Source organism: Rhipicephalus sanguineus, chromosome 3, assembly GCF_013339695.2.
Source record: "Rhipicephalus sanguineus isolate Rsan-2018 chromosome 3, BIME_Rsan_1.4, whole genome shotgun sequence".
Classification (NCBI taxonomy): domain Eukaryota; kingdom Metazoa; phylum Arthropoda; class Arachnida; order Ixodida; family Ixodidae; genus Rhipicephalus; species Rhipicephalus sanguineus.
In genome coordinates this window covers 43,223,285-43,250,166 of record NC_051178.1, presented here as the reverse complement: position 1 = coordinate 43,250,166, position 26,882 = coordinate 43,223,285, and the positions used below count along the sequence as shown (strand labels likewise).

The 26,882-nt window shown below is 46.3% G+C and overlaps 1 protein-coding gene across 1 annotated transcript in view; it reads right to left on the bottom strand.

Moving 5' to 3' along the window:
• Positions 1-7,258: 7,258 nt before the first annotated feature.
• LOC119384896 (bursicon) overlaps positions 7,259-26,882 on the bottom strand; it is a 33,651-nt gene continuing 14,027 nt past the window's right edge. Inside the window, exons 2-3 of the mRNA XM_037652539.2 lie at positions 22,919-23,171; positions 7,259-7,511 (exon numbers count right to left, since the gene is read on the bottom strand). Of these exons, the coding sequence (XP_037508467.1) occupies positions 7,299-7,511; positions 22,919-23,164 (459 nt within the window). The 5' untranslated portion in view covers positions 23,165-23,171 and the 3' untranslated portion in view covers positions 7,259-7,298. The remainder of the gene's footprint in view (positions 7,512-22,918; positions 23,172-26,882) is intronic.

Here is a 26,882-nt window from a genome sequence, read left to right as displayed (position 1 = left end):
ATTTCTCTGCTTTCATGGCAACAGAAATCAACGTTGCATGTGACATGCAAATGGGATATAATTGCATTGCAAGAGCACAACATCGCCATTAAAAATTATATAAGTGGACATTGTCTAGAGTAGCGTCTCTCAACCATGCAGCACAGCATGCAGAGTGAAATACGTGGCTTTTATTTAAATGGGTCTTCGCGGACCCCCATTTGGGAACCAATGGTCTAGAGTATCCTAGCCAGCAATGTGTGGCTGCTTGCCATTGCAGTTCGACAAACCCTGAAATTCAAATTGCTCTGTTACATGCACAGTTCTCAGTAATTCAAACGCGGTAATCAGTCGGCGTGGTGGCTGGCATTTCCTTGTGCTATCGCACAGCGCTGCGAACATCGAGCTAGCTCATTAGGGTATACAATTAAAGTGAAATCCTTGGTCCTGCATTGTGACATCATTGTAACTCGATGTGATCACCCAGCGATTGCTTGTGACTCAAGAGAGGTCTGACCACCATGTGCACAAATTGTAGCGTGTAAGCTGTTGAGCACTGTATAACAGTGTTGCAGTGTATGAGGGGGGCTTCCTAGCGAGTGAAACGTCAGTGTAATAATGTAATCAGTGATTATTAAGATACCACTAGAATGGTCGCCTTTCCGTTATCTGTCCAACATTTTTGTACTGGCTGATGCGGGCCACAATTATCAACTATAGCCAGAAATTTATTTCTACGTGGGGGAACCCCCAAATTCCTGAAATTTAACATTTTTGTATGTGTATATTGTGTACATATACGCACACACACACAAACATAGACATAAAGGAACAAATAAAACATGGGCCATGAAGCCAATGCGATGAGAGTTTTCAGTGAAGTAAACTCTCTCCCCTATAATATTTCCAATGCATGTAATTGAGTGGAGGTACGTTGTGCTTCTTCATGATCTCCAAGAAGGAGGAGGTCTTCGGGCAGGCAACAAGCTCTCTCTTGGATATGTGGAGTACTGCAGACAAGTGAGCTGTGCTTACAATGCTCGAAAGCCACACTTTTAAATGTGTAAATTTGTTATGTACATCATGAAATATGTTTTCGTGTAATACACCTGTTTTTACCGCTTGCAGATTATGAAATTCAAATTTGCAGCGCAAACTTTCAGTTGATCTCTAAGCAAGGCACTCACTTTTGCAATGGAGCTTGGTAACCCGACTTTGACGGATGCTCCGGCACTGCTGAGTTCATCGTCATGGTTGACAGGTGAGAACTGCTTCTTTGTACCTATATTAGCCTACAAACTGGTATTACGGTGTTGCAATACGATGCAGAATGCTAGATCCGAAGCAGACAAACGAAAACACACTGTATCATTAACCAGATGTTATAGGAACAGCTACCAAAAAACAGAACAGTTCGCATGTAGTGTATTGGGACAACTAATGAAGTGCAAACCCAAAGCAAAGTAAAGTGGTTAAAAGAATAGCTCATAGAGCTAAAGAAATACTAGTTTCAGGCATAGCAAACATCCTAGACTAGTACGAGTTAGCAATGTCTTTTGATACAGCATTACATCTTGTATAATAAATTATACCCACAATAATTCAAATTATGATAACTATAACTTTCAGTTAATTCAAATATTCTTGAAGGTTTTCTTGAGGTTTTCGTGCTTTAATCTTAATGAAGCATGAACCAACTCGCCCAGGCATTCGTTGTAGCCCTAATAAGTAACATTTCACACATAATATAAGTTGGTTATAACCGTGCGACATTAAAAAATAAACCTTTTGGTTTGAGACAGCAGTACATACAGCCTCCGAATTGACACTGGAATCATACTGCCACATTTACAGAACATGCATGAAAAGTAGACTGTGATGTGCGCAATAAGTGCCTCCTTTCTTCCAGGACATCTGACACTTTAAACTCGAGGAACCCGGTTGCCAAAGGTTTTAAAGCCCCTCTGCGGCCGTGTACAATGCACTACCAGAGAGAGCTCATTGAACTGGCCGGGAGAGAACCCATGGGCATGCTACTGGGGTCAAGATGAGCTGTAGTGGAGGATGGACGAAGAATGTCGGTGATTTCTTAGGCATTTACACTGAAAAGTGTATCTCAACTAGCAATGAAAATCTTCGAGAAAGAGCTATGTAAGTAAGAGAACTTTAGAGTGTTAGTATTCTGCCATAAAATGTGTACTGTAAACAAGAAGAAATAGTGATAATTTATTTAACTTGACATAGTTACAAAAGCTTGACTAATTTTATATCAGTGTAGATAATTTAGGTGTGAGCATTTATACTAGCTGCGAAGTAAAAATATTGCATGGCATTTGAAACTCTCATTTAATGTCTTAGACGATAGCAAAAAAACAAAAGTAACAACATTTCTACAGTTTTCAAGAATTAACCAATTCTGGCAACTAGGCTTGCGCGAATAGTAAACTTTAGTTTCGAAGCGACTTCAAAGCCAATAGTGATTTGGTCGAATAATTTCGAATCGAATTCGAATAGTCTATATCAAATAATATTTAAAAAATGAGCATATTTGTCATGACCCAACTAAGCTGCACAATATTTTTTTTTAAATTGAAACAAGGCGTGTGCAAATGTCATTCTTTTTGGTTCAAAGTGAACTGGAAGCAAAATTGAATAGTAGCAGGATTTGACTTTCGGTAGAATGCAATCGATAACCTGTAAAATGCGTTATGTTTTATGATTTACTTTAGTTAGAGCATATAAGCCGGTACAACGAACTTTTAAACTTAAAAATTTATGAATCGATCTGAGAGTAATTTATTCATTTAACCTTGAAGTGGGGCTTCGTGGCAGTACAAGTTTCCCCTGGCAAGGTGTAATCACGGCACAGCTCTACTCCACTGCAGTGAAACCACCTTTACAAGGGGTTATTTGTTCATTTCGAATACATCGAAATTTAGAATAAATTAAATTCATTTCGAAGCGAATTCGCATACTGTAATATTCGTTCGAATATACGACGTGCTCGAATATTCCCACAAACCTACTTGCAACCTTAAAACTTTCGCATTTTACCCATTCTTGAAGTCAGAAAGCTTTTGCAATGCATTCAATATCTTTGATACCCCAAATAAAATTTTTTTTGTGTTTCTCTGCCGTTTTTTAAATATATAATGAAGTTCTTCAATAATATATACTCTTATTTTGCCACCTACAATATTGTTTTACAGTAATGCTTCTACAGTTGTTCAAATTTTTGCAAGTATCGTTTGACCTCATCAAGAACACACAGACACGCAAGCATACACACTCACACACGCACTGAGTTCCTGTGCTATGGTTTTGGAATTGAAATAATTAGCACATGTTTTGCATACTATTCAAAAACGGATGTACACTTGATCCTGAAACTACTAGTTGGCTTTTCGCTCATACCAGATGGCAGCAGGCACCGAAGCCATTTTTTCCTTTTTTTCTTGCATGCAACATAAAGTTGTCATTGTATGAAGTTCAAGTTTCCTTAGGATTACGGGAAACAGGGAAGCAGAAATCTTTAACATGACATACCAGCAAAGCCACAGTTCCTGTGTTGCTGTTGCAGTTCCATCAGGGCCACCTTAAAGGATACTTGATAGCCACGCGTGAAAGGTCCACACAGGGTCTCGAGTTCTTAATGTGATGTTTACCCGTGCATACTCATACTTTCCCGAAACCTGATGTATGGCACTCCTCAAGGAAACCTGTCACAGAAGTTGCTGTAGACAATCCAATGAAAAAAGGAGAATATACAGGTTGCAAGAGATACTTTCAGACATGACTGTGTATCATGATGACCATGTACAGGGGTGGTCAAAAGTTCCCAGGCCGCAACGCCCGGCTGAGGAGCAGCAGCTCGCTGCTATCGGGGCGCCCTCATCGCAATCACGCCTTGGCGCACGCTGGCGTCGAGCGTGTGCGTGAAGGGGGAGGGGCACCCCTCTCTCTTTCTTGCTCTCCTCGATAAGAAAACGACGTATAAACTTGGTGCATCATGTTCCATCATTGTCCGCTCGTCGATGTTTTACTACTGTGCAGCGTGTAGCGAGGCGGCAGTCTTCCGGAAAACTGACGCATCATGATTGCGGACACATTTAGCTAGGCACTATATTACATTATAGTGGTTTTCCGCTTCCTGGATAACAATATCGTGCGTTTAACTTTCCATTGGCACTGCGGTGTTTCTATCAGCCGTCTTCGCAGGCCATTTCGCTGCATACGAGCTTGGTCGGAGCCCGAAATGTATTCAGAAAAGCTTGTGTTGGGGCTAGTTGGAACATCTTAGTGGAATAAGCAGCGCTGCACCGTAGTAGTTTATACCTAGCTTCCTTATGAAGGAGAGTAACAAAGAGAAAGAGGGATACACCCCCCCTCCCCTTCCACGCACACGCTGGACGCCAGCGTGCGCCAAGGCGTGATTGCGATGGCAGCGCCCCGATAGTAGCGAGCCGCTGCTCCGCGGCCGGGCGTTGCGGCCTGGGAACTTTTGACCACCCCTGTACATCCTCATTCCACCATTCCAGATAACCAAGTTTACTTTACAAACTACTTTCCCGATTTAAACGTCCTGATGAAGTGACTTGTAGTCCTAGTAACCGTACACCAACCATACCTACTTGGGAGACAGGTGCCCTTCTGAATCCTATCTTCCTAGTCTTGTTTGCAGGATGAGACAAGCACTAAGGGTCATTTGTCATTGCAAACAGATGAAAGGTTGCACTAACGGTAGTGAGATGTCATCAAACTTCGGTTTCTACAGCAGGCACAGGCTATCGTGAGACGCCAGAAAAGTCAATAGTGGCCTCTACAGTGTGCATTCAGGTTGCACAGTGAGGAATGAGATGTGCAGTATTATTAGGCACTACTCCTGAATAATGAATTTGCTCACTCCTACAAAGCTTTGGTGCATACATTGCCTTTAGTGTGGAATCATAGTTCTCAATAGTTTAACCATGCTTCATTTTTATATCTATGGGAGCATCACAAGAGAAAACTTACAAGAAAGGAAGCTTAGAATAACAGAGAGCTGAGCTAGTTGGTAAATATTCGTTCTAAAAAGACAGGGCGTGCAAACACGGGCACAAGAAAGAAGTCAGGACACCACAAACGCCGCGCTTGTGGTGTCCTGACTTCTTTCTTGTGTCTGTCTTTGCACGCCCTGTCTTTTTAGAATGAATACTTACAAGAATTAACAAAATACAAAAATGCATGCCAAAGGCTGTTGTTTGGAAAGCACTGGCCGATGTCAATGCATACCAGCTGATATGATTACGCATCCGTTTCCGGAACAGAATTCAGTGATCATTTCGGGCTAAGGTGTTTTTATTCAATAGAACCACAAGACCGCAAAACCGTGATATTTTAGGTAATGTAATGGCGACCCAGAAACAAGAACTTTCCTGTTTCTTCAATATATTTAAACTCAGACATCCGACTCACAATGTATAGGCAGCAGTCGCACTAAAAATGTGGCACTGCACGTCACATTAGTGAGGCTACACCAAAAAACCTGCAAGAACTTACATGTTGCCCTGCCATACACTTGCTAATTCCAATGCCTTTCCTTGGTGTCCATACAGCACTTTGAAGTATGTGTGACATTTGGCTAACTGACGCATGGCTGGACATGAACACATTACATTGCACTAAACATGTTCAAGAATAATACATAAATTGCATAAGAATGGAAACCTGAGCTAGTTGGTATAAATTCATCTTTCGTTCATGCAGTGCACATGGGACGAGGACAAAGAATAAGAAGCCAGGACAGGTGCCTGTCTTGTGCTCCTTATTCTTCATCCTCATCCCTTGTGCGCTGCATCAACCAAAGATGAATAACTAGAGTGCTCAGCCCTAACCTGCCTTAATTCACAAGTACATCTGCACCAGCCACCTGAATCAGGACCCACTCGAGATGTACTTCAGCTGCATTCGCCAATGTGGAGGCTGGAGCAACAGTCATCGGCATCAGAGTTCCGCCATGATTACTGCAAGACGCTTGTCCACTCCGCCGTCATGTCTTTAAGAAACGCCCATGCTATTCCACAACTTGATGGCATCTGCTTGCCAAGAAGCCAGGCACACAACGGCGACTTGCTCACTGCACGCAGTGAAGGGGGCAATGTCGACCTCAGTGACACACGAGGAACAGCCGCTCTCACAGAAGCAGCCTTGTTCCACAATTACCACTTAGTCTTAAGTGAATATTCAAAAGAATTGGTAAAGTACATAGCTGGATACGTCGTCAGAAGCACGGCGAAGAAGCTATCCTGTGAAGAGTGTGCTGCACTGCCTCTTTGTGACACCATGCACAGCCTTCTCGCAATGCTCAAAGACAACGGCGGCCTCATTGAGCCCTCCAGATTTGTGCACACAGCATTACATGCTGCCGAGTGCCTAATGCGTCGTCACACTGACGTGCACAAACAGAATATTGGAGCACTCACGCTCCAGGCTTTCCAAGAGTTCGCTCAAAGGAACAACAGCTTGCTCCAACAAATTGCACACTACCATGAAGAACCGCAACACATTATTAACCTAACAAAAGCGCTGCAACGCAAATATGTCACACTGCGACGGCATGCTATTGGCTGATGACTCACTGAGCAGAGCAGAGGAGTGCATATCATACATCAAATGACAAAACGCATACTGCCCATGCACCAGTAAGAATGGCATCAGTAGATGAATGCAGGCCTAAGATCATTAGGAGCCCTTTCATGCAGTGCTGCTGATCAAGTTCTATTGTTGCAGAGGCTTTCAGCTTTCCATGTAAACATTTAACCACACCACTGATTGATGGGCGGTAGGCTGTAATGTGGCTGAGGAGAGCGCCAAGAAGCCTTTCAAGGCTATCAGGCTCAGTTGTCAGCCAGAGTGGTTAATTCAGTTAAAGCCAAGGATGAGTTTTGTGTTTCATTTACTTCTGAACTGCGCCTTTCAGTTACACTTCCCCATTCCCCCTAGGCTCCTCCTGTGCCACTTGCTTTTGCGAATGCCGACGACACCAGCGCAAAGAGAGCAGCGCTGTAAGATTATCTTCGGCTAGTTTTAGAGCGGCTCTGATAACAATACGCGCAATCGGCATGCCCCCCCCCCCCCTTAAGATCAGCTCTTCGGATTTGTTCCATGTAAGGGGATAAGGAATAATAAATAATAGACGTGATGGGTTGAACCTGTCCGCGCTGCGGTAGTTGTTTCTGGACGTATTCAATAACATGAAGCGAAACATGCCGAAACATGACATTTCTTGTACTTGTCTTTATTTGTCTTTTTTTTCATCTGTTAAGTCAGCTACGGAAGGGTCAGAGTCCGACGAACTCTTGCGGCAGAACTGAGGCTTCGTCTGGTGCAGTGCAAGGCCGGCACATGCACTCTACTGGGGCCCGGGTGACCAACTTGCGGAATTTGGGGCCCGGGCCTTTCGGGCAGAACACAGCCTTCGTAGCCTCGCGCTCGCCCATCTCCTGGCAGCACATGCACGACCGCTCCACCTGCCAGTAACGGGAGCCGGACACCTACGAATTACCACACACACAGTTTGAACATCCAGCACTGAAAAAGTAGGCAGCTCAATACACTTTTCTATGCTTTGGTTTTCTTGTGATAATCGGTAGACAAGCAAATGCAAGCTTCATGCACGAAACTGATACTAAAGAAAAAGTGGAAAGGAACAGGTCTCGTCTCAGTGCCCAAACCTCCGCACACATTAGCTCTCGGAAATGCACAGGTGGAGAATAATTTGCAAGACTCTACTGAAATGTTGAAAAAGGTAGGCTCTAGCACTCACCCTGCGTCGCAGTATTGTTCCCACACGTTCAGCGTGCTCAGTAGAAGAATTTGTCACCCTACCATTGAGACGTAACGGGTAAGCAGAGCTCTAATGGGCGGTTAATGCTGACTTACAGAAGGCACTCACTATAAGCATAAACGTCAAGGTGATGAAGTTGTGTGTGTGTGTGTGTGTGTGTGTGTGTGTGTGTGTGTGTGTGTGTGTGTGTGTGTGTGTGTGTGTGTTTGCGTGTGTGTGTGTAGCCCACCAGCCGAAACGGTAATAAAACTACATTTCGGACGTGAGTCCTTCTTTTCACAACTCTATCGTACCGGACCCATCGATCTATCGATCTTCATACCCAAATTACTATATATATATATATATATATATATATATATATATATATATATATATATATATATATATATATATATATATATACATTGCTTTCGGGCTTAGGTACAGATTCCCGAAATACATACACAGATGCACACACCGTCGCGATTCAGCCGCAAAACGTAATTGAGTACCGGTAATCAGTTACAAAAAATGTAATTGAGTTACCCAGAGCGTTACAGTTCCGAAAAAGTTATCGATTATCTTACAATGTTTCAAGATAATGTATTTTAATATAAGTAACCGATTATTTGTAACGGGTTACGTACAACTCAGCTGATATTAGGGAGTTTTCGAATAGGGGCCCCAATCGTTTTGGGGCCCCAAAGAAATAGCGTCGAGGCCACTGCGCATGCGCGAGACCCTAACAGCGTTTGGGTTTTGCATTGGGGACGCTATTTCTCGAATTTAGCGGGAGCCCCAAAGCCTGCCGCAAAAGCTTTGCGTCAAAGAAACACAACGGTACCCACTGAAGCAACGGCTCTTGGCCAAGGCTAGAGTGACCTAGCACAGGGGGAGTGTCCAAAGCGCCACAGACCCTATACGAAAACTCTTAGCTCCTCCTTGACCCAGCACACGCAAATGGCTTCGGGGCCGCTATTTTAAAACTCCCCATTATCAGCTATAGCGAACTGAATACGCACGCTGCTTGACCACGCCTCTTTTCTCTGGCATTTACTGTTTTTGTGACGACACGCGAGAGCTGCCCGGATATCGGCTATGCAGAAGAAACATCTGGCTGGCGCAAGGCTCAAAATTCGAAAGGTAGCAAAAATTAAGGCAGCTTCGCACTGGGGGTGCCAAGCCTGAAGGAAGAGCGGAGCATGGCCGATTTTCATTGTTTCTCTTCGCTCCTTTCTTTCTTTCTCTTTTTTCGTTTCTTTTTTCTCTCCTTTATCTCTTTCACGGATGCAACAGCTGCGCCAATTGCGCCACTTTGACACAATTGCTTATTTTTGCGCCAAGCTGAGGCAAAACTGTGAAATTTGTGGAAATTGCGCCACGCTGCGCCAAAATGCCCAACCAATTTCAAAATTTTCTCAGGTGCGCAAATTTTAGCATGAAATGGAGGCTGCGTTCGTCATCTGTAGTGTGAGCATTGTCGTCTATTACAGACGCGCATATCCTAACCCCAGTCTCTGTGTCACTGCAAGGACGAAGCAATGAAAGCGATAGCAACAGATTGTTATACGAAGTGAGGCTGGCAGCAAACTCTTTTGTATCCGATCTCGCGTAACTCTACAAAACGTTGGTGTAAGAGTATACGGCCGCTCCGGGAAAAGATGCTCTTTCTGCACAGTGTCTTCGCATTGAGAGCGCGACAGGTAGCAGGATAAACGAGCCGCCCGCTGATGGCTGCCGAGATAGCGCGCGCGCCCTGAGAATCAAAGTTCGAAGTTGCTGCTCGAGCGACAGTCCCCCCCCCCCCTCCCGTCTTTTCATGCTCGTTGAAGACGGGCGGAGCATTTACTCTCTGCTTCGATGGCAGGCCTCCCGAGTGGAGTGGTGTTATCGCATGCGCCCTCCGAGCAACGGAGATGGGCTGGCTCGTTTGATATCTGCTTCAGCCGCGTTCGTCGCCCGCACTCGCGCGCTTTTACCCGCGGTAGAAAAAATATGCCCGGGGGAATGTTGTCAATTTGAACTTTACACGGGACATGACTCTATGAACCCGCCGAGAGTGTCCATTAAATTGCTATCGCAATAAAAAAGGACAGTGGTTCTCAAATTTTCTGAGGCTTGTTTTAATGCATGCACAACGCTTTTTAAGCCACTTTTGCCGCAGTACAATGCTGTCCCGCGGAAAAGCGTACTGAGATTTAGAAGGGGCTATTAGTACTAGCTGTCAGGGACACAGCACATTTTGTTCCTTAATTTCTCGTTGGTGCACTCGCCGTGTAATTACGAGCACTAGTATGATCGCTGACGTCTAAAAAATAATTGCAATCATTTGGAGCTGCTGTGTATGGAGTGTCTGTGGCCTTGAGAAACAATACACAAAAGCATACGCCAGTTTTCGTTTTTTCGCCACCCCCCACTTGCTCCTGCTTTACGAATATTCCGAATTTCGAGGTTGGCAGGTTTGCAGGTGCACATTAGCTTTGCAGTGCCTGTCGAATTATTTAACGGCCCTGCAAATGCTAATGTGGACTTAGTCGTTGTTCGCACTGTGGGGTGCTCAGCACACTGTTTTTATTGAAATAGCAGTGTTCACGTGCACTGTGTACGAGTTAGCTGATGTTGAATGCTTTTGTACGTATTTTTGTTTTCTTTTCCAAAGTAAGCCTTCTTTGTTATACTGCTCCAAATGTGGGATTTCGTGCTAAAAAATTCAGGTCTTTTTTCCATAACCTGCTCCAAATTCGGATTTTTGTGCTCCAAAAGCAACATTTCGCTGCTCCAAAAAAGGCTCCAAATCCTATTTCGGCTGTTGCACCCTTGCTCTTTATTTCATTTATTTTTTCCTCTCTCTTTATCTATTTCTTTGTCTTTCATGTTCTATCATTGTCAAGGCGCTTGAAGAACAAGATCAACAAGACTTGTCCTTGGCGCGAGCGCGCGCTCAATATGCTACAGATGGCTATGCTATTCGTGGTTTCGCCTGCCTTACGCCAAGCTACGACAGCATACAATGAGAGCATACGACAGGCCGGGCGCTTAAAGTGCTCCGCACATAAAAATCGTCAGGCCTGTGCGGAACACGCAGCACAGTCACAGCGAAACAGCGGCCTTTCTAGAGCCCCTTGTATACTCTCTTGGGGCAAATAACACAAGTTCACATGTAAGGTATCCACTAGCCACAAATCATAATTTTTGTGATGTAGGGAAGCATCCACCATGCCATTATTGCCCTTGCTGCGGATAAGCGAGGTACCCGCTACACATCAGTAAGGCATTAAGAGCACTTTGCAGTGCGTGGGAAGCTTTAAACCACACACACTTTGCGCAATTACCATTGTGTGACGCCTGGTTGTTATTTTACTCTTCTGCCACGCTATGTTATACGTGCAAACACGATACCTCGCCCGCCATGACGCATGTATGTCCTTTTGAAAAGGAGTTTCAAGCACCAGCGCGGCTCTGTGGTAGAATACTCGACTCTCAAGAAGAGTGCTCGGGTTCACATCGTATTCAATCCTAGCAATTTTTTACTCGTTTCTATTTTCCTTGTGTCGCGCGATAGCGGTTTCGGACACCGGCGGTGGCGGCGGAGGACAATTGCGGCGCCAAAACCGGCTGTTGTTGTGATTTCATAACAGCTAGCTTTCGCTGTAAAAACCAAAATAAATATTGATCGACACAACCACACTTAACTCACAACCCCATCTTTTTACAGCCAAAACTGTTACAAGATCACAACGGCAGTGGGATAGTATGTCCGCCGCCGCCGCCGCGACCGGCGGTGTCCGTAAACACCATCGTGCGAAAAAAAAAATGAAAGAAATAAAAATTATCCAGGATCGAACTTGAACCCGGGCCTTCTGCTTCTTAGTCAAGTATTCTACCACAACGTCACACTGGCTTTTCGTTTTTCTTTATTTCCTGTTGTACGTCGCACGAACGGGGACAACAGAACTATGTTACAAGATCCAACAAACTTGTAACCACACACCTGCCGTCAACCACTGCATGACGAACAATGCGATTTAAAATTCCTAGCAGGGGTTCTACCCTAGCCAACCATGAAAGAACACATTCGTTTGTTTTTTTTCTACCTCAATAAACCGGGCCATACTTCCTTGAAATTACTGTCTCGCTGGTCTTCTATCCGGGTCACGGTAAATTCCAGTCATCCGTGACCGCCATTAACTGCGCAAGCTAATCATCATTATTAGCCCAAATGGTAATCCGTCCTCATTGCCTATTGCTAAGTATCTAATTCCATGAGGGTCTAACGGATATTCTTTTTTTATTGTCTTCTGCAACACGTCCCAAAAGTACACCCCCTCCGAACAGTGCAGAAAGACGTGGTCAATTGTCTCAGGTTGGTAACAGATTAAGCAGTCGGAGCCCCTTGGCATGTAAAAGCCTTGCTCCTCTAAAAATTTCACCATCTTTCACTAAAGGGAACCATGTGGGGATGTGAGGGAGTGCATGGGTCGACCTAAAGTTCCGTTCATCACGGGCACCTTGACCGATGTTAACGCGTCCTCGCATGTGGAGCACACCATGAATTCACTGTAGTTGCTGTTGCTCGTCCCGAACTCTTGTTGGAGCACGCCACGCGGGTTCATCGCGCGTCTGCAGAATCTTGTTCCCCGACGCCATCACGTGATTGCTGAGAGAGTGTAAGGGGGAGAGACCAAAGCGTCTTACCCAGCCCCTTACACAGGCCCGAACGCGCTAGCGCGTGCCAGCAAACGTGGTTTTGTTTGCGTTACGCCAAGCTAGGACAGCATACGGCAGCCCGGGCCCTTAAAGTGCTCTGCACATATCATCATCCAGGTGGTCGAAGAACAAGACGAAGAAGACTTCTTGGCGCGAGCGCGCGCTCTGCACGTACCATCATCAAGGCTGTCGAAGAACAAGACGAAGAAGACTTCTTGGCGCGAGCGCGCTCTCAATATGTTACAGATGGCTATGGTGGGTTTTAGCAAGTGGACGGTCGCCAATGGAACTACGACAAACCCCCGCGCAAAAGCTGCTTCGCATCTGAAAGATTCTTACCGCTAGTGTTACGGTGTGTAATTTAAAAAAAAGAACACTTTGCAGTTGAAGCTGCTTGCATTTTTTTAACTCGCTTAAGTACATTCTGACCCCTACCTGCAGCATATAGCGGTCTGTACATTGTAGTGGGCAACAATGTCACATAAAGCCTTTTCTTTCCAACAGAAAAGAGGTAGTCGGTAGAAAAGCGGACGCTCAAAAGACGCACACTTGCCACAACTTCCTTCATAGAATCTAATTTGCGACGTTAGGGTTGCGTCGTACCCGGACTCTGTTTGGTAGCTCGACTGAGTCTCCAGGCTGAGGAAATGATGCTGGAGAGTTGGGAAAACGACAAAAAAAAAACAAGTTCGCTGGCACTGTTTGTGCGCTTATATACATAGTGAAAAGGTAACAGTTGAGCGACGAGCGAACTAGAGGAACCTTTAACCCAGGGCTCAAAGTGTCTTGTCTCACTCAGCACCGTCGATGCAACTCTTCAGGTTGGCTCCTCCTTCTTGATGGCAGCCAATCAGACACACGACACCACCCACCAGGGCACCAACCAATAACACTGTCACCGACAGGTCGTTGTCCTCGTTGAGGCAGCAAAAGTTCTGGGTGCCAATGACGCTCACGACAGGTCAGCCTGGAGAACAGGATGATCGAGTAAGTTTATCCGGCTCTTCCCAGAAGGGTAGCAAAGAATTTACAGCGACTTGATGGCTCTTGTCAAAACATACAAGACGGGTCGGCACCTTAGCAACTGACCATGTCAAAGCGCCCCATTGTGAAGACGGCGAGCGCTTTGACATCGCAACGCTGTGCTTCGGAGCTCGCAAGCTAACCTTCCCTTTGTGGGGCGCTTCCCGCCGCGGACAGCCCATTTCTGGGAACACCCCAGGTGTCCTCTGTAGTGTGAGAACGCATCGCCCGTCCATTGTCACAGACACCGCGTCGCCAGGGACGGTCAGTCATAACAGCCTTGTACTGCACCTGTCGTCATTTCAGTGCTGACAACAAACTCGGGCAACAGTAGACCAAGTCTTATTTGGCACACTGTTAACAGGAAGCGGTGACTTGCCTCACGGAAAAAGAAAACCATGTTTACCAACTGTTTGATGAACAGGTCTACCAGCCCAAGGCCTCCACTTTACCCGTCTAAACGAATTCGTACGACTGCACCTTACCGAGTTGCACTTCCACACAAACGTGCTGCGTGTTCAACGCAGCACATTTGTGGTTTTGGATTGCTGGGAAAAGCCAGCAGACGACGATCACAACTTTCCAGAAGCATAGCCAGGGTGGCGCACCGGGCTCGTGCCCCTCCCGAAATGTCTTTCTGCCAAGAGACACAGAGCACAGTATGACGCAGTTGCCTGCCGGCCCCCACTTCGGAATACAAGTTTTTGGCTACGCCACTGCATCCCTCTTCAAATAGATGCACATGCAGGCCTGCTCTGTCCACCGAACTTTGTTCTTGAATGAAATGAGCAGGGCCACAGACAAGGACGAGAAAGGAACGACAAACATGGGCGCTACAACCCAACAGACAGTCAACTACAACAGTACTTTGTTACAATTTCACCTTCTCACGTACCGGTCTATTTAGTTTGAATTGCCACAGACGGACAGGTAAAGAATACCTTGTTTATAGTGAGTTTGAAGTCTAGAAGAGCGCGTTTTTGTATCTTGGACTTTCGCGCTAGCGACATTGCCGATTTGTTGGGGACCAATTTTATGTCTACTTTCACAATGAATATAGAATATACATACAGGGTACACCAGCTAACTCTGGCCAGTGTTTAAAGATAGGCGGACACGAACAAATGCATGTTGATGACTGTTGCGTGGAGTTTGTCGACTATATTTTGTGTTCTGCTTAAGTGATTAATTAAAAAAGTTTATTTAACGAACTTTCGAAGCAACGAAGCTGGGCACTCAATTCCAGTGAGAAATTTCTACAACGATTTGCGAAACGTCCGAATACACAGGTTCTATCTATTCAGTATTTGCGTAATTATAGATGCCCGCGAAATAAAAAAAAACACCACGCGATATGCCCGCTTGCGCGTCGCTGATTGCGATGCCCCATATATATATACAGGGTGTTTTTTAAGCAATACAGATTGTTAAAGGAGCCATGACACCCAATTTTCGATCGTAATTTGTGTAATGTGGATTAATCCTTGTGCATTCACAAATAAGCTGGCGAAATTTTAGCGCATTAGGTCGAGCACTCAAATTATAATCGAATATTTTTATAAACAGGCGAGTGGCCTGAGAGTCAGGCAACACTGTTGCACTCGCGAGCCGTGACGTAACAAGCAGCTAGCTGTGCAAGCCTCTGCATTGCGGCGAACGATATTGTTCCGTGGTCAGCTGCACGTGATACCGAGATATTTGAGCTTTCTTCAGCTTGGCACTGAAATTGAACGATTTGCGGCGGCTGAAACTTTGGTAGAAGACGACGGCTCCGTTCCGTGCTGCACGTGACGTCACACGCGCCATAGCAAAATGGCGGTCGCTGGCGGTGGGCGGACTTTTCAGCCGGCGACTTCTAAGTCTTGTTTTGCACTGAAATAGTCTTTTACGGCCCACTTTTGAAATTCGTATAGGCATAATGGACCGTCTACTTCTAGTTTTCGCTGAAAACCACAAATCTTTGCGCGACCGTGTCATGGCCCCTTTAATAAAAATCTTATGACAGTAAGGCACCTGTCGTTTTCGCACACGAGCTTCACGTCGAGGCGGAAATACTTTGCTTAGTTTAACCCTTTCGTGACCGCGCCACTATAAAGTGGGTCACCAGTGACCCCAAAGCGCCGAACGAGAATTTAAAAGTACGGGCGCTAGCACATTCTTTAAACACTAATGCTTCGTTTCCTGCATAGTTAGTTCTTTTTTTCTGAGCGGCGGCGATTTTAACAGCGACTCAAAGATAGGGCTTCGCGTGGTTTGTTCGCGAAAATGGCAGACGAAACGGCAGCGAGGCGAGACCCTCTCACAAAAGCTGTTCCTTGGACAATTCTGTTGCGTCCGCAAGCGATTTATCTGCTGTTTCTAGCAGAAGTGACTCCGAGGATGATGTAAAATCATGGAAGTATAGTTCGCATGATAATAAACAGTAGAACGAGCCCGGATCGTAGTCAGGTGTTGATCAGTACGTTACGCTTTCTGGCACACCGAGTTTTTACTCCGACTGAATTGTCGTGAGGATGCTCGCACTCTTATATCTTTCATTGCGATAGCAATTATGTGGACAGTCTCGGCTGATTTTGCCGTCGCCGTCGCCGCCGTCATGCACCGTATATGTATATGTATATACATATATCAAAGCAACAAAGAAAAATAATTCAGAAAAATTTTCCGACGCGCGGAATCGAACGGGCGACCTCCCGTTTCCCAGCGCGCGGCGTTAGACGGTTAGGCCACGAACAGCACCGTCTTCCAGCCTCTTAACGGCGAGCTATTTATATACACCGCTTACACCAGCATGTTTTCTGAGTTACCACATAGATGGCGCGATGTCCACGCGTGGCGCGCTTTAAAGATCGTCGCCATGTTCCTGCGAACGCCGTTGCTCTTCGCCCTACAGGGCGTGGTCGCCTTCGTGCGCTTATCTCGAGGAAAGAAGGGGGCGCCCGGAGGGGGGGGGGGAGCGGGGGGTTGTATGTCTTGTGCTTTCCCCGCGATGTCTGCGCTGAAGTAACAGAGCGTACGAAGGTCGCTTCGACGCTGCAGCGGCCGCGTTTGCGAAAGGGGCGCGCTGTTCAAACAGAAATAAGGAACGACTGGGACAGTTAGTTCGCGCTCGTCCTGTGTGTACCTGTTCGTTCGTTTCGTGCGAACTGCTTTGTGTTTGAGCAGTGCGCTTCCAGTGTCGAGCTGTGACGCATGATAGTTTGCGCTCGTACAGTGTGCGTTCTTTTCGTGCGTCCTTTGGGCTCGAGCGACGCGCTGGCTATTTCGAGCTGCTTTCCGTTCTTCGCGTTATATTCCAATTTATTGCTACCGCATTCATTGCTTAGCCGTTGCGGCGAAACTGTGACTTTTATTTGTAGTGGCTCCACATTGTATGGTAAAAATTTAGTGACGTAACCGTAAACCAGTACAGAGTAATGTTCAGCCCAAGAAGGCTATCCGCGGTCATGACCTCAGAGTAGTCCAGCGCAGTGAAGCGATATGTGTCACAGGGAAAATCAGTGTTATGGGCATATTTTTCACAGTGGAGGTAGTAAACAGGATTTGTGTTAACAAAATGAGTGTGTGCGGTTGCCAGTTCTGTAGAAGCAGCCTTATGCTAAAGATGATGCTTCTTGGGAAATGGTCACGGCCTCAGAGATGGTGAATTTCATTTGCCTGCTGCTCTGTATGGGCACCGTCGAGCTTTCACGACTACACCTACCCAAAACAAGTACATTCAGAACTAGTGCTACCGATTGACGAAGCGGAGAAAATAGAAAAAGTGCTAAAAAGACAAAAAACTAAAACGCATGTTGTGCCCAGTGGCACACCAAACTTAGAAAAAGAATTTTTTTTTTACATATTAGAGCTTTCAGACATGGTTCCACCAAATTCGATAATGTCAGACATTTAAATGTGAAGATTTTTTTGTAGCTTACATGTTTAGAATATTTTTATTGTGTGCGATGAAGCCATCCTTTAAGATGCGTTGGTGCCGTGTTCAGTGGTACCTTTTACTAATGATTTTTTTTGTGCTGCTGATAAAATAATTTGCTAAAATACCTATGGCTGAATAGAAAATATATTCTTCTTCTCATTTATGTTTACTGTATTTCTGTGGTTGAAAAAATTGAAGAAAGAAATAATATAACCATGCAACCTAATGGAATATTGCAGTTTTCACTGGGCAGACAAAAAATTTGTAACTCAGACGCTTTTTCAGCCAGATCATTCAAACTTTCGTGTATTATTTCAAGCAGTTGAGCAAATATTTTTAATATCTCAGATTATTTTTCGTTATTTATATTTCATGTTGGGAGCATAACATATAATGCTCTATGCAATGTTCAATAAATCTAGTTTTTAATAAAAATTCTTGCATATTATGCCTTAGTATGAATTTTTCAAAGTAATACCATTGGAAAGTACTATCACTACTATCACTTGGCTACATATTGATATAAAATATTACACTGTATCTATCATATTACTTAAAAGAAAAAAATATTACTAAAACATACAAAATGTCCCCAATTTTTCCACGGTCACCAATGACACTGTTGTGACTAATTTACAAAAAAGTATTTAATTAACTTTTAGAGTATTGACTTAAGGGCAGGTGTCACACCAGAACTACCCGTCACAAGGGAGTGACAAAATTTGAATGAAGGCGCGCCGCGGCCGTATATTTTCGTGAAAAGCTGCAACTCATCTCACTTGTGCTTGCGCATCGCCTGACATTTCTGCGTGGTGTTTGGTGCTTATCCGTTTCTTTTGAACTGTGCACAAGAAAACCGCAATATCAATCTTTTCTTTGTCTGGGGAGCATAAAAATCCGGGGCAGCCACTGCGGTGCTTCTTCTTGCAGACAGGCGAAATAGTTTTTCACCTGCGGTAAAAGTAGCGGCGCAAACAACAAGACGCCCCACACAGAAAAGGCACCGCACACATAGCGCTTGTTTGTGCCGCGTCCATTCCATGTGGAACGTCTTGTGTGCTTGCGATGCTACTTCTAAATGCGAAGCATTTCTTAGCGAACCAAATGCACTTTGAGCGTTTCTATCTATCTGTCCATTCATCTAGCCGCCTACATCTGGGTGCTCTCGTGGTCGCCTTCTTAAATTGGTATAGACCGAAATTGGCACAGCAGGGCGTGAGGGTACGACGAACATGACTGTCTGCTTATGACATGAAAAACGTGGAAATCTTGTCGCGTACGTCATGAAACCCTCTCCTCCAGTCACGTGCGGCACACCAGTGGGAGGCTGCGTTAGGCAGCTCGAGGCCTGACATTCAGGAGAGGATAGAGGAGGCCTACTTCCAGTAGTTCTTCCGCCCACCCTCTGTCCCATTGCGCCCTTCCATTTAAAGAGTGAAAAATAAAGTTGTTCATTCATACCCGTATACCACGGCATGCGGGTATGCGCCACAACTGATTGACAGTTTATGTCTGCGCAGGAACGGTGAGAACAGTCATTCGTAATTGAAAAGCGAGAGCGTTATTAAATCCGGCATCGGCAGAATTGACCAAAAAGAATGCAAAGAATGAAGACCAGGATGGTAGCAGAAATCGAACCCAGGCGTTCTGTGTGGCAGTCAAGTATTCTACCGTAGAGCCACGCCAGGTGTTGAAACGGCTTTATAAAAACACCCTATGCAGGCGTCATGTCGGTGCAACGTAAACTGTGGTTGCAGGGCTTGCCGTGTAATCTGATAACAAGATAAAAAAACATTACATATGCGCTCTTATGACACAGGCGTCATGTCGGGTTAACGTCAATTGTTGTTCCAGTGTGTCTTTTATAAGTGTCTGATAAACATTACACATGTAATCCTATCACTCAGCAAGCTATATTCAAGCGTTGCTCGAACCCGAAAGAATAACCTAACGAAATATATACGCATCATCGCACCGTAGCGTGCACTACGGTTCCAAAAAACTGGCGTCTGTGGTGTTGACACCTGATGCAACGCAACACCTCAGTGTTGACGTTGCATCAGACTACTTAAAGGGCCCCTCACAATTTTGAGCTAACGAGCGCAATGCATACACTGGGCGTTCACGATCCCCTCTGCCAAAATTTGCAACGCTACGCGCCGCGGAAATAGGTCAAATTTCAAGGTGAACGCTGCTTGCCCTTCCTCTCGCGGGCGCGCGCTTTAGAGAATGAGGGGATGACGTACAGTGTCGTCCACTCTTAGGGTGAACACGGATCAGCATGGCCGCGCTCTGCGCATCGAAACGAAACGGCGCAGACGCTTGGGAACGTGCTCCTCTTGCTGTACTACAGGGAAGCGATCACGGGCGTGCCAGCACCGGCGTTGGCTGGATGCACTGGCGCTCCGCAGAGCGCGGCCACGCTGAGCCGTGTTCACCCTAAGAGTGGACGGCACTGTACATGAGAAAATGGCCCTACGTAGATGGTAGTGCTGTGACGTCGCTCCTCTACGTAGACGACTGTGCTCTGACGTCGCCTACAGTAGCACGTGACACTGCGATAATTATTTGACACGACATGTGTAGTTTGTGTAATTTGTTGTTTGAATAGAATAATAAAACTTGAGAGAAATAATGAGAGACACAAAGGGAATGTGTGCGCCTTTTTCATTTTTTTTTCGTGAATTGCAGCGAGATGCGGGGCTAATGTGCCTCCCTTTCCCATGCGTTCGTGTCCCCGCGGTTAGCGCATCGAGCAGACGCCAGCCCTGGAAACGAAAGTAACGTCCTGGCGCGTTCGAGTACTCATTATGCTCATTTATTCTACCGCGTCCACGTAAACGTTAATGCGGCACTGGCTCATGATACCGCCCCTCTCGTGCCAGTACAAATGTCTCAACTCTCATGCCCGTCCCGTAGAAACAGGCAGTACACCACAGAGAACGCCGACAAAACGCCCACGGCCGCTACATAAAGAAAAGGTCGCGGCCGTGCAACGCCGCTCGCGTGCTCGGGCTGGCTCGGGCACGTCATGCGCGCGTGACCATGCATCCGCATGACGTGTTGACCATGCGTGACCATGCATCCGCATGACGTCATGACGCATGACGTATGTGTCAAGTGAAGAGGGCAGGGAAGGAATTTTGCTTGCGAACGCTACACGGGGCGAGTGGCAAGGGTTTGAAACTCGCCTCCTCGCATCATGGTTTCGCGCCGCTACAAATTATTGTTTTTCTCAGCTCGTAATGAACCGATTTGAAACATTCTTGCGGCATACTGCTCTTCATTCGGCACACAACTTCCAGCGTCTAACTAAAATTTGCTATGTGGCCTGGTGAGGGGCCCTTTTCAAGCGCCACTGTAGCCGACGAGCCTGGTAAGCCCACGATGTGCCCACTACTCCATTTAGGAAAATACGTCGATCCAACTATCAACGCTTGGCTCAAAGCCAAAAAAAAATGCAGCATCGACAGCTACGCCCTGACTGCTTCGCATGAAACCGATTATCGTAATGCGTGGGATCCGCCGAATTTTTACTGTTTTTACCTCAGGAATATCTACGAACTAGACCCAAATGAAGTAATGTTATAGTTTTTCCCGCCTGCTTATAATTTCAAAAAGAAACAGATAAGCACCACCCATCGCACGCAAACATTAAGCCGTGTACTTGTGTATTCCAGAATATTTGCCGATTTTTCTGACCAGATTCTGCTTCGGCGCTAATTCATTCAATCTTCGTCGCTTCCCTGTCACATGTTTTCATGCAGCCTTTTTCTCCCTGTCCCAGTCACTGTAAAACTGCATGTCGTAAAAAAACTCAACTCAACTCAATGTGTCCTTCCGGTGTTCTGCCGCGCTTCGTGCGCGCCGAGCGCCATCAGTTTCGATTTCGCCCTTGAAATTCGCTTAAACACGTTGGCGGCTTGTTGGTTTGCATCGATGAAAAGTGAGTAAGCGCAACCAGACAAGGACGTAGAAGAAACCCGATAGCGCTGTGTCCTTCTGGCTTTCCTTCTACGTCCTTGTCTGTCGTGCTTACACACTCTTGAAATTCGATGATGAATACCTCGAACTACGTGCAACTTTTGCTATTTCTAAATAAGGGGCATGCCATAAATTGTCTCGCGCTACAGCTTCCTACTATAAACAACTACACTAAAATCAATAATTGAAAATTTAATGAAGCAGTTTTTGTTAATTAGTCGCGTCAATGTCATTTTAGCTGCGGGAAAGTATTTCCGCCTCGGCATAGAGTTCATGTGCGAAAAGACGGGATCCATGATTGTCATATAATTTTTTTAAAACAACGGCGTTCTCTAAAGAAAACACACACACACACACACACACACACACACACACACACACACACACACACACACACACACACACACACACACACACACACACACACATATATATGTGTGTGTGTGTGTGTGTGTGTGTGTGTGTGTGTGTGTGTGTGTGTGTGTGTGTGTGTGTGTGTGTGTGTGTGTGTGTGTGTGTGTGTGTGCGCGCGCGTGTGTGTGTGAGTGAGTGTGTGTGAGTGAGTGTGTGTATATATAGCACATGAATGTTCGCACGTTTCACAACAAAATATCTGATAAATTATCAGTTATTTTTGTTTGTTACACGTTTATGTCTTCATTTGCAAATATTGCTTCGGGTGCAGCGAGAACACTCCTTCCCGTATGCAGGTTTCATGTGCGCTTTGTGCCTGTGGGCATTTTGGGTAGTACGCAACCTTTACTGTACCGCTTTGTATATAGCTCAAGTGATGGCTCTTCATGGAGCACGTGATTATTGCACGTGATTGTGTTCTCTAAGCTTGTCTCACGTTGATTGTTGTGGCCACGTTAACATTCTGCTGTATATTGCGTTCTCATTTTGCTATCATTTTGCGACATCTACATAAAGTACATTTGTGAATAAACGCTCGTAATTAGCGTACTTCTGAAGATTCCCTTCATGAATTTACGGTTAAGGAACTAATTCAGGAATTCAGGAATTTACACAGAGGCCAACGTGAAATGCAATATTGTGTTAACGTCTTGAAATGCGCTGGTTGGTACATACTGCAGCGCCGTGTTTGTCTCCTCTCGTCTTCGTCCTTGTTCTAGCGCTGTTTCTTCTTGCAAAATGCAATATTGTTCGAAATTAGATGCGCATTGCCGCTAGCGGGATCGCTGGAATTTCTGCTTCCGTGTAAAGCGCACTCGTAATTCAAAACAGGTCCACTTCGCGAACCGGAACGTCAAGATCCGTCGCCGCGGCGACCACTGTCCACGAGGTGGGAAATGATACAGGACGAGTCCTCCCAGCCACATTTCCTCAAAACTTGTGAGAATGTTGATTCCATGAACACGAAGATACGTTGACACATTTAGCTCCGTCGAAAAGCACACAATTCAGATTTGAGCGCTCCATACAGGTGCCAAGAAGAAAGAAGCGTTGTGATTACTATGTAAAACACGGCTTACGTGTACCTGGACGTATGAAGAACATGACCCCTGGCAGGCGAATGACGGTATGGGCTTGGGCTGGCAGCCTGGCTGCTTGAGCACGTGTATGACGGGCCGCAGCTGGCAACTCTCCTCGGGACCCATGGCGCAGTCTGCTCGTAGAGCCATCACGGCCACCACAGCCACGAGGACGCGCACCGCTATGGAAGCCGATCTGCAGCCGTTGTCACAGCTGGACGGGCTATCGCGGCCAGCGCGGGTGAAGAACATGTCTAGCCTGCAAGTGACACGTGCAAACGTCTATGAGCAGTGCACATGAAATGGCAAGTTACTGAGGAAGTTTATTACAACATAGACTCCAAGAAAACTGGATATTTTTCAAATAAGGTTCCCACATTATCCTGTTTCTAGATACAAAAAAAAACATTTTATTGCGACAGAAATTATATGGAGACTGGCGGCGGGTTTTTGCCGTCGCCGATATATATATATATACCACGGAGAATAATACATGCGAAGAAAATTTTCCCAAGCGCGCCACGGGTGATTCGAACCTGCGACCCCCCGCTCCGCAGACAACTTTACCACGTGCCATACGTCCTCCAAAACTAACGTGTCCTGTGATGCATGGCGCGTGGTCACGAGTGGCACATGCCGGCATATCGCAGCTCGTGGTTGGCGAGTATGCGCCGCCGAGACATTGGAAATCTTAACGGGATAGCATGAAGGAGCCTTTGTCGCAGGGAATGCGGAGTCGGCTGCGTTGTCGATGGGTGGAATACGGTAGCAAAGAATAAAAATCACGGTTACACTCTTGTGCTTCCGCTCTTGTGGTTGCACTATTTGCTTTCCACTTCTCTATTACTGTAGTGAGCATTACATATGTTCAGCAACGACTACGCCCAAGGCTTAGTCAATCGTTTCGCGAATACGCCTTCGGCCGCTACTTAGGATAGGAACATCGTCACACCGTATCGTGCACCTCGTGGCCATAAAACTGACGTCTTTGTTATAACGTGAGTGCCGCCGTTACGACTGATCATGAGTTGCCCTCACACCAGTGTACCTGCTCTACCTGATAAGCGCACGATTGTGCAGAACTACTGAACTTACACAATAACGTCGATCCACCACGTGGCACTACACTCAAGGAAAAAAATCCCCTACGTATGCGGCTACTCGCTGACTGCTTCGCATGAAATTTATCGCCATAATGCGAGTGATCTCCCCTTTTTTTAGATGCGAAGCATCTTAAAGCGGAGTTCACACCGGTGGTGGTAGTGGTGGTCGTGTGCGGCGCTACCACCATTACTTCGTATGCGCATACCCTCTGCACACACCTCCTCTCCACTCTTCCTCTCCACTTCCCCTTTCCCCCTCTCCCTCTCCACTTTCCCTCTCCCCTCCCCCTATCCACTCTTCTTCTGAAACGCGGCTAGACATGCCGAAATACTCTCCTGCGCCACGCCGCGATGAGCGCTAGATCATGCGCGTTCCCTCCCCATCTCTCTCCTCTCCTACGCTGCCCTCCTCTCGCACGCCTGTCGACCGAGTTCCCCGCTCGCTCTGTGAGAAAAAAACGGCCAGGCTAGAGGGAAGACAAAACGCGCGTAGCGTTCCTCTTCGCGTTCCACAACGCGAGGTCGGTAGCATGCCCAACGAACGCCAACGGAACGCGATCGTGCAAGTGCTCCGGCTTCGCATTGCCTCATGGTCCGCTTTAGAGGGAAATGGTGTAATGTGTATCATTGAAACATTTGCTCACCTACTGTATACTGCGGCCAGGCGCGAAACGGCTATGCTCATTTCCATTCGAGTATCTTCTTCTCTAGACAACAAGTACCGCAAGCGACACCACGAGGTGTCACATCAACGACTAATCCTTATAACACTAACTCAACCACGGCGACAAGTGGCCATTGACAAAGATAGATCCGCCTATCGTAACGTCGGCCTGCCAGTCTGGGGCACTTTACCCCTGTTCCAACAACATCTATAAGCGCTTGATTGCTAATGGAATCCGGGGCAGTGCTGGGCAGTATGCAAGATAAATGTATCCTGTATACTACCTTAGATACTCTTTGCGTATCTTGTATCTCTATTGCAATACGTCTCGCAAAACGAGTATCTGTATCTGTATTTGCCATACATTCAGCAATGTATAGTATATCTTAAGATACAAGATACTGCTGTAGAAACACCACCGCGCGATCCAAACGCTGGCTGAACTCCGCGTCTTAAGCTGATACTGCTGCCAGTGAGAACACAGAAAGAAACTAAACAACAGCGACAATATTTTACCTTTCTGTGAGAGTGATCCAGGGAGCACACATGATTACGTATACGCGTCCGCATTGGTGGAGCAGGTTCACGTGATGGCTCTCGAGCCATCTAGGCAAAACCAAGCGAACGAACGTGTGTACGCGCACGCGACCTTTTGTTTTGTCGATGTTTTATTTCTTTTAGGTATGTCGTTGTGATGACATTTGTTCGTAGCGACGGCACTTTGTTTTGTACTGCGTGTGGTGCCTTCCGCTCAAATTATGACGCTGCTACAGTGTCGTTATCGAAGTTTGTCTCGCGTGGTGCTTCGTTACAATCTCAAGAATGCAAGAATGGGGTTGTTTTGCGTCTCGCTCCTTTCGCACATCAGCGACTTGAAAGATCTCGTGGATGTAAGCTTCGCTTGCATTCGATGAAATCCACTTACATGCAAATGATATTCTCACAACCGCCGCACCACAGATGCCGATACTGGATGCAAGAGAACAAGCATTTACGTAAGAGAAGATATTTTGCCGTACTGTATATTTGTTCTTCCTGTACATCTTAGAAACGTCAAGCGCAATCTTTGACAGTGACAAACAGGGAGGGAACGACACCAGCGCTACTATCAACTCAGAATTTTTTGAGACAGCAAATATATATATATATATATATATATATATATATATATATATATATATATATATATATATATGTATATATATTGTAGAGAAGCCTTGGGACATGGTAATGGGTTACCCTCTCCAGCGCCTTCTAGTGGGTCGTCCTCTTTGGTTGCTTGAAAAAGAACGCCGCTCGCGCAGGGAGTTCGTGCCTTGCCGTGACTGTCGCCATTACTCATTGTCGTTGAGTGCTGTCTATTAAACACCTTGACAATTTGGTGGAGAGTGCTCTGCTCCCATTCAATGCCCCTGGAGCTCCGATCCCGTACCCTGCCATCTACCATGCCTCAAGACGCCGCCCAGCAAACGCCTCCTCTCGCAACGAGCACATGTCCCGGTGTCCCCCGTATACGCGATCCACCTATCTTCACTGGCGCCGATAGCACCGACGTGGAGGACTGGCTCGCAATTTACGAGCGCGTCAGCATCCCCAACAAATGGGACGAAGAAGGCAAATTAAGCAACTTGGTGTTCTACCTCGCGGGCGTAGCAAGCTTGTGGTACAACAACCACGTGTCTGATTTTGCGACTTGGTCCGATTTCAAGACCGCCGTCATCAGCGTTTTTGGCCGCCCAGCAGTTCGTAAGCTGCAAGCCGAACAGCGCTTACGTGAACGATCTCAGCAGGCCGGTGAGTCTTTCACAAGTTATATCGAAGACGTCCTCGACTTGTGTAAGAAGGCCAACGCAACCATGTCTGAGTCTGACAAGATCCGGAACGTAATGAAAGGCATTGACGACGATGCCTTCACCATGCTGCTCGCCAAAAACCCTGGCACAGTGGCCGAGGTCATAACACTGTGCCAGAGCTACGAGGAGCTCCGCCGGCAGCGTTCGATGACCCGTCGCTCCCCATCACGCGACGCAGAGCTTGCTGGCTTGGCGGCAATATCTGACCAGGCCGCGTTCCTGGCAGAAGTCAAGTCATTCGTGCGCGAGGAAATTGCACGCCAGGTCTCCCTCCTCGCCTTTGCCCACCCGCCGCACGTTCAACAGTTGTCGACCACCCTTCTTCCTCCTCTCCGCCGAGCGATTGAGCA